At 41.6% G+C, this 6,632-nt stretch overlaps 1 protein-coding gene across 1 annotated transcript in view; it reads right to left on the bottom strand.

Annotated features, from left to right (window-relative positions):
* LOC107565964 (serine-rich adhesin for platelets-like) overlaps positions 1-6,632 on the bottom strand; it is a 49,651-nt gene that overhangs the window by 4,424 nt on the left and 38,595 nt on the right. The window contains exons 39-49 of the mRNA XM_016251311.1: positions 5,845-6,111; positions 5,468-5,728; positions 5,047-5,307; positions 4,662-4,922; positions 4,292-4,549; positions 3,859-4,122; positions 3,526-3,786; positions 2,294-2,554; positions 1,916-2,176; positions 1,520-1,780; positions 1,171-1,431 (exon numbers count right to left, since the gene is read on the bottom strand). Of these exons, the coding sequence (XP_016106797.1) occupies positions 1,171-1,431; positions 1,520-1,780; positions 1,916-2,176; positions 2,294-2,554; positions 3,526-3,786; positions 3,859-4,122; positions 4,292-4,549; positions 4,662-4,922; positions 5,047-5,307; positions 5,468-5,728; positions 5,845-6,111 (2,877 nt within the window). The remainder of the gene's footprint in view (positions 1-1,170; positions 1,432-1,519; positions 1,781-1,915; positions 2,177-2,293; positions 2,555-3,525; positions 3,787-3,858; positions 4,123-4,291; positions 4,550-4,661; positions 4,923-5,046; positions 5,308-5,467; positions 5,729-5,844; positions 6,112-6,632) is intronic.

Here is a 6,632-nt window from a genome sequence, read left to right as displayed (position 1 = left end):
GTTGGATATACTGCCAAATTCTCTGAAACGTCTTTGGAGATGGCTTATGGTAGAGAAATGAACATTCAATTTACGGGCAACAGCTCTGGTGGACATTCCTGCAGTCAGCATGCCAATTGCACGCTCCCTCAAAACTTGCGACATCTGTGGCATTGTGCTGTGTGATAAAACTGCACATTTTAGAGTGGCCTTTTATTGTGGCCAGCCGAAGGCACACCTGTGCAATAATCATGCTGTCTAATCAGCATCTTGATATGCTACACCTGTGAGGTGGATGGATTATCTCGGCAAAGGAGAAGTGCTCACTAACACAGATTTAGACAGATTTGTGAACAATATTTGAGAGAAATAGGCCTTTTGTGTACATAGAAAAAGTCTTAGATCTTTGAGTTCAGCTCATGAAAAATGGGGGCAAAAACAAAAGTGTTGCGTTTATAATTTTGTTCAGTGTATATAGACATAAATATACACAGTATACATATTATGTAAACACTTTTTTGTAAACTTTAATTTTGGATGCGATTAATCGATTTGACAGCAAATTATTTTCATTAATTAAAATAAATAAAGTATTAATATGAAATGAAAAACATAAAAAATGTTGAAGTATTAAAATGACTAAAAATGAATTTTAAAAAATAAAGCCAAAATATATTTACAAACACTAATAAATGACAAATGCACAAATGCAATAACAAAATTAAGCTACTCTAAAAATATTAAAAATATTAAAAATATTAAAACAAAAGCTAATGTAAACTTATACTATAATAGTATATAAATAATAATATAACAGTGATTAGTAAGGATTTTTGTTGGTTCAAAAGACACTTGATTAGGGTTTTTCAGTTTCAAGAAAACAATTACTTTAACTCAAGAGCAAAATACATTATCCACCAACTCTCATTACTCATCCACCAATTTGCAAATTGCTAAATGTGAGAAAAGTATATATAAACTGTACACATAGATTACATTAATTATTGCTACTTTGAAATATGTGAAAAATGAATATGTGAAAAAAAAATGTGCATAATTGAAAATTTCCTGAAAATAATGTTGTGAGAACACAAAGAAATATCATTATTGGTATGCAAAATCGAATTTTTGCAGTAATGTAAATATCATACTAAAAACATGTATAACGGGTTTGTGTTTTAAGTTGTATACCTGCTCCCCTCTGGATTGGCACAGTGAGGGAGCTGTTACAGGTTCCATCTGAAGCCAGCGCACTGAAGTTGTACAATGTCCCACAAGTCAGTCCGTGAATGCTACAGGACGTGCTCGTGGTGTCGCAGTGAAGCGTGTGCCCATCCATGGTTTGAGCCGTTGTGAAGTACTGCAGAGAACCTTGGCCCTCCACCCAAGAGAGTGTGGCAGTCCCAGTGTCACACTGCACTTCCACAGTCATGTTCTGTGGCTCACAGGGCACTATGTATAGCAGAAGAAGTACAGTATGAATTTCACACCAAAATATAATGCTTTTCCATGTTGTCTTCTAGCCAGCATGTGGTCTCACCAGTATAGAAGGTGACCTGCTGACTGGCCAGACTGGTGCAGTTTCCAGCCGAAGCGGTTATGCTAACATCATAAATCTGTCCGCAGTGCAGGTGAAGCAGAGTGCAGTTGTTTGCGGTGCTTCTGCAGGTGCGGACATCTCCATCTCTACTGCTGGCTGTGAGTGAGTATGACTCGGCAACCAGAGAAGGTGACCATGCTGCCGTCATGCCGTTTGAGTCACACACTGGGTTCACAGTTATATTCTGAGGAGCACAAGGTGCTGTAAGAGAATTAAATAGAGAGGTTATACTGAAGGTGGGTGTGAATTATGCATATTTTACATAGCTCTCAAATCTCACACATATGCAGTGTGCCTTGATGTGAAAACTTAGTGTTGTGTTGAGTAGTTGTGTACCTGTGTGCATCTTAAGAGGGGGACTCCGCAAGCTGCTGCATTTGTCGGAGGACGCAGAAATGATAATGGTGTACTGCATTCCACACTTCGCTCCAGAGAGGCCACAGGACGTGCCAGTGCTGTTGCATATCAAAATGCTTTGGTCATGACCTTCAGCTGTGGCCACATAGAAGGAAGATCCCTCATTCAGCTGCCAGCTAACTGTGATTTGGCTGCTGTAACAGTCCGTGTGTGCAGTGATGGAGGTGAGGGCACATGGAGCTGTAGACAGAAACGATCAGTGACCGTGATGACAGATTCGGACAGTTTGGTGGATGTAGCTTGAAAGCTAGTCCACATCTCAAAATGGAAAACAAGGATGTTTGAGTGTGTTTGCACCTGTCTGAATTTGGAAGGCGTTGCCAGGTGCGCTTCTGCAGAATGAGTTCACAGCAGTAATGTGGAAGGTGTACGTGGCTCCACACAGCAGGTCGGGAACATTGCAGTGCAGGTCTGTAGCTGAGCAGCTGGAGTTGGTTCCGCCCCTTTCCACTGCCAGTACAGTGTAAGTCTCCGCCCCCTTTGCTTGTAGCCAAGTCACCCAAGCTGAGTTAGTAACACAGTCCAGGTTTCCTGTCTCTCCTTGAGGAACACATGGAGCTAAAAATACGCAAATACAGTCTGTTAGCTTGCTAGCATCAATAGGCATTTCCACACACACATCCTTTGCAGTAAATTTACCAGTGTTTTTCTTTATTTTCTGTGACAGTACAAGGAGCCTCTTAACTTTAGATGTTAACTGTGTCTTAGATGATTGACAGAAATGTCGGCTTTCCCTTGTCTTACACTGGACATGAGCAATGCAACAAAATCAATACTGCCTACATTGGATGCAGCACGACGGTAAACAGATATCCTGATCCATTTTTTATATACTTCATATGCCTGCTGCGAGCAGCGTTTGGATGAATATGGAAATATTCAAAATAAACACAACAAATGTAGGAAAACAGCAGTTAAGAAAGCATCTGATCATAGCGATGTGGAGGTTTGCACAAGCCTGCAATCAGCACTCCGGTAAAGTTACGTCACATTTATTTATAAAATATTTTATGCATTAGATTGCTTTAAAGCATGCAGCTTTACAGTATTAAACATGGAAAAAAAACAGTGTCAGTGTCCCTTTCCATTAGAATTACAACTTGATGTTCTGCTATAAATCAGCTCTATATGTATATGAACGAAACTCGATATTTTAACGGATTGCAAAAGTTGAATAATTGAACAAAGCCTACTGATTAATCTGTAAAATAATCGACGATTAGGCAATTAATCGTTAGATTAATTGATTATCAAAATAATCATTTGTTGGAGGCGTAGACCGCTTCAAAACATTGTTTCAAACTGCAGCAAAACAATAGGATGTAGACATGGTGGTACTGTAGTTTCAAAATATCCTGACCTTTTTAATGTGTAATAAACAATTTTAGTTTTCAGTTCTCTTTAGCAAATAATTTCTCTTCAGTTCAGAGAATATTGTCAAAAAAAATAACAAGTCCAAAATGACATTTGCTGTCATTTTGTTTTATATCGGTGGACTGCTGGTAATTGTGTGTTGTTGTGAAGATTACCTGAGGTGACATTAACAGCTGTGCTGGGCTGGCTCTCACAGCCACCCTTGACAGATGTTACAGTGACAGAATATGACTCTCCACATGGCAAGCCACTGATTGAACAGCTGGTGCTAGTGGAATCACATGACAGGAAAGCTCCTCCACTGGTTTCTGCTCTCACATGGAAAGATTCTGCATTTGGATTGGCTGACCATGTGACAGTCATGGAGCCAGCAGAGCAGTTCACCTCAACATCAATGGTCTGAGGTGGACAGGGCGCTAAAAATGAAAAATACCTTTCATATACCTGTTCCAATGAGGTTTAGAATTTACTTAAACTCTTAAACTCACCAGTATGCACTTGTGTGAACAAACTTTCTTCGCTGTTGCATGTGTGGTCCATAGACAGCACAGACACATTATAAGTCTCCCCGCAGAGCAGATGCTCTAGGTTACAGTGTGTCACGCTGCTATTGCAGTAGGTCATATGGGTGCCATCTACAGTGATACCCTCTGCCTGGTAGGACAACGCCCCACTGGCACTTTGCCACGTCACAGCCACAGAGTTAGACAGGCAAGCAAGAGAAGTCTGCACATTGGTAGGTGCACATGGAACTGAGGAAGAGGAAGAATATGAGGCGGATATCAGCTGTTTACATCACAAAAACTACTGTCTATAAATTTGATAGCAACACAGTGCTGTTGCTGTATAGCAGTGCCAGAAACACTGCCATATTCTGCATTCCATGTTGCTGAAGAAGTATAATATGGAACAATTCCTAACCTGACTGTAATTGTGAAAAGGCATTTTGGCTGTTACAGTGGCTGTCCTGGGCGGTGAGTGTGAGGTTGTAGGCTTGGCCACAATGCAAGCTGGCTAATCTGCAGCTGGTGGTGGGGCTGCTACAATATGTTTGGTGTCCATCTGGACTGGATGCTTGGACCAGGTAGGAGGCAACATGGTCTCCTTGTTCCCAGGACACTACACCTTTGTGGCTGCTACACTCCATTTGAGTGACGATTCCATGTGGCTCACACGGAACTGCTCAGTCACAAAAAAAGTTGATCGTAAATATAATAAAAGACAAGCTAAATTTAGTTCATTTCAATGGGTATTCAAATATCTGTGAATTATGTGTGTACAGTCATCCTACCTGTGTCCAACTGTACACTATTACTCAGTGTGCTTGTACACACGTGGTCGGACGCAGTCACGCTGATGCTGTACGTGAGTCCACACAGTAGATTACTAAACTCACACGTAGTGCTACTGCTGTTGCATGAAGACGCAAAGCCCCCGCTGCCCTGAGCGACAGCAGTATAAGAGAGAGCTCCTTGGCTAGGCTGCCAGGACACATCAACCACACCAGATCCACAATTCAGGTTTGCCTGAATGTGGTTGGGAACACATGGCACTGGGGACAAAATGGGAATTCATATTTGGGTCATTCTACAGTCGTGGTGGGAGATGCTAGCACTCACTGTCATAAGGATAAAAGTTCAGCTGCATTGTATTGTGTTTTATTAGGGGTCACCAACCTGAATGGAGTGTTGTGATCTCACTCCTTGAAACATTACAGTGGTGGCCAATGGCAAGCACACTGACATTGTAAATGGAACCGCATACAAGGTTAGTCATAACACAGGAAGTATTTGTGCTGTCACATCCTGTCATCTGACCATCTGTGCTAATGGCATGCACCTCAAATGATTCTGCCCCTGAACCAGGATTCCACTGCACATGGGCAGAGTTTGAAGAACAGAGCAAATTCGACTCCACATTCTCAGGTGGACAGGGTACTGTTCATATGAGAGAGCGAGAGAGAGAGAGCAAAAAGTTGGAGAAAGATAAGCTTTGGCATGAAACAGAAATCAGTAAATAATAATATATATAATAATGTTCGAATTATTACATTGCTACATGTAGGTACTGCATTTTAATAAATTTTCTCCTTCCTACCCGATGCCACTGCCAGGGCTGTGCCAGGCATGCTGTGACAATGTCCATCATATGATACCATAGTAACATTGTATGTTTGTCCACAGGCTAGTCCCCTCAGTTCACAGTTAGTGGAGTTGCTGGAGCAGGTGGAGACGAGTCCCTCTGGTGTCCTGGCATCAACGTTATAGGAAATAGACCCATCAGTGGGTGTCCACTGCAGCAGGACAGAGTCAGTGTAGCACTCCAAGGTTGTAGAAGTAACCTCCGGGGCACAGGGAACTAGAGGAAACATATAATAAAAACATTTAGTAGAATAATATATAAAAATCAAAAGACAGAACAGATTTATTTTAATCTAAAACAACAACAACACAACTAGACAAGCATAAAAATACCTGTGCGGAAGATTTCTGACTGACTGGGCAAACTGGAGCATTCATCTCCAACAGCAATCACCTGAACAGTGTAATTATCTCCACAGATGAGATCACTAAGTGTGCAATGTGTAACAGGCCCAGAGGTCTCACAGGACATGAAGTTAAATGTTCTGCTCCAGGCATAAGCAACGTAGTGCAGCGCCCCCAAGCTTGCATTCCAAGACACATGTGCATCAGCAGTGGCACAGTCCAGCACCACAGACACACCTGTAGGAACACAGGGCACTGCAAAAGAGAGAGAAAGAGTCAGCTTAATTCACCAAAGCCAGGAGAATATGAAAAGAAAATCCCTGTATGTTGATGGCATAACTTTAGTGACAAATGGAAAAGTGTAAGCTTCCTTGAATTTGTCTTTGTGCAATTTAGTTGAATAGAGCAGTGGTTCCCAACCACATACCTGGAGAACCCCTAGCAGTGCACATTTTGCATGTCTCCTTATTCAAACACACCTGATTCAGCTCATCTGTCCATTAGTAGAGAGTACAAGGACTGAAATGGCAAAAGAGAGATGCAAAATGTGCAGTGTTGGGGGCTTTTAGATATCAGTCCGCATATGTGATGGACATTGGTTATGATCATCATTGGTATCTACTTTGAAGGCATCTTGAGAAAACTGCTTCATAATTTAACAAAGCATATACAAAACACTTGAACCGGAAGCGACGAGACCCGGTTAACAGAATATGGAAGTCTGTTGCGCATAATCCCTATAGAGTCTGCCCCGACCCAGATTCTACTCCATGATA

The sequence above is a fragment of the Sinocyclocheilus grahami genome, unplaced genomic scaffold (assembly GCF_001515645.1).
Source record: "Sinocyclocheilus grahami isolate Dianchi unplaced genomic scaffold, SAMN03320097.WGS_v1.1 scaffold1037.1, whole genome shotgun sequence".
Lineage (NCBI taxonomy): Eukaryota > Metazoa > Chordata > Actinopteri > Cypriniformes > Cyprinidae > Sinocyclocheilus > Sinocyclocheilus grahami.
Note: the sequence above shows the minus strand (reverse complement) of the source record. Positions and strands in the feature narration are given on the sequence as shown.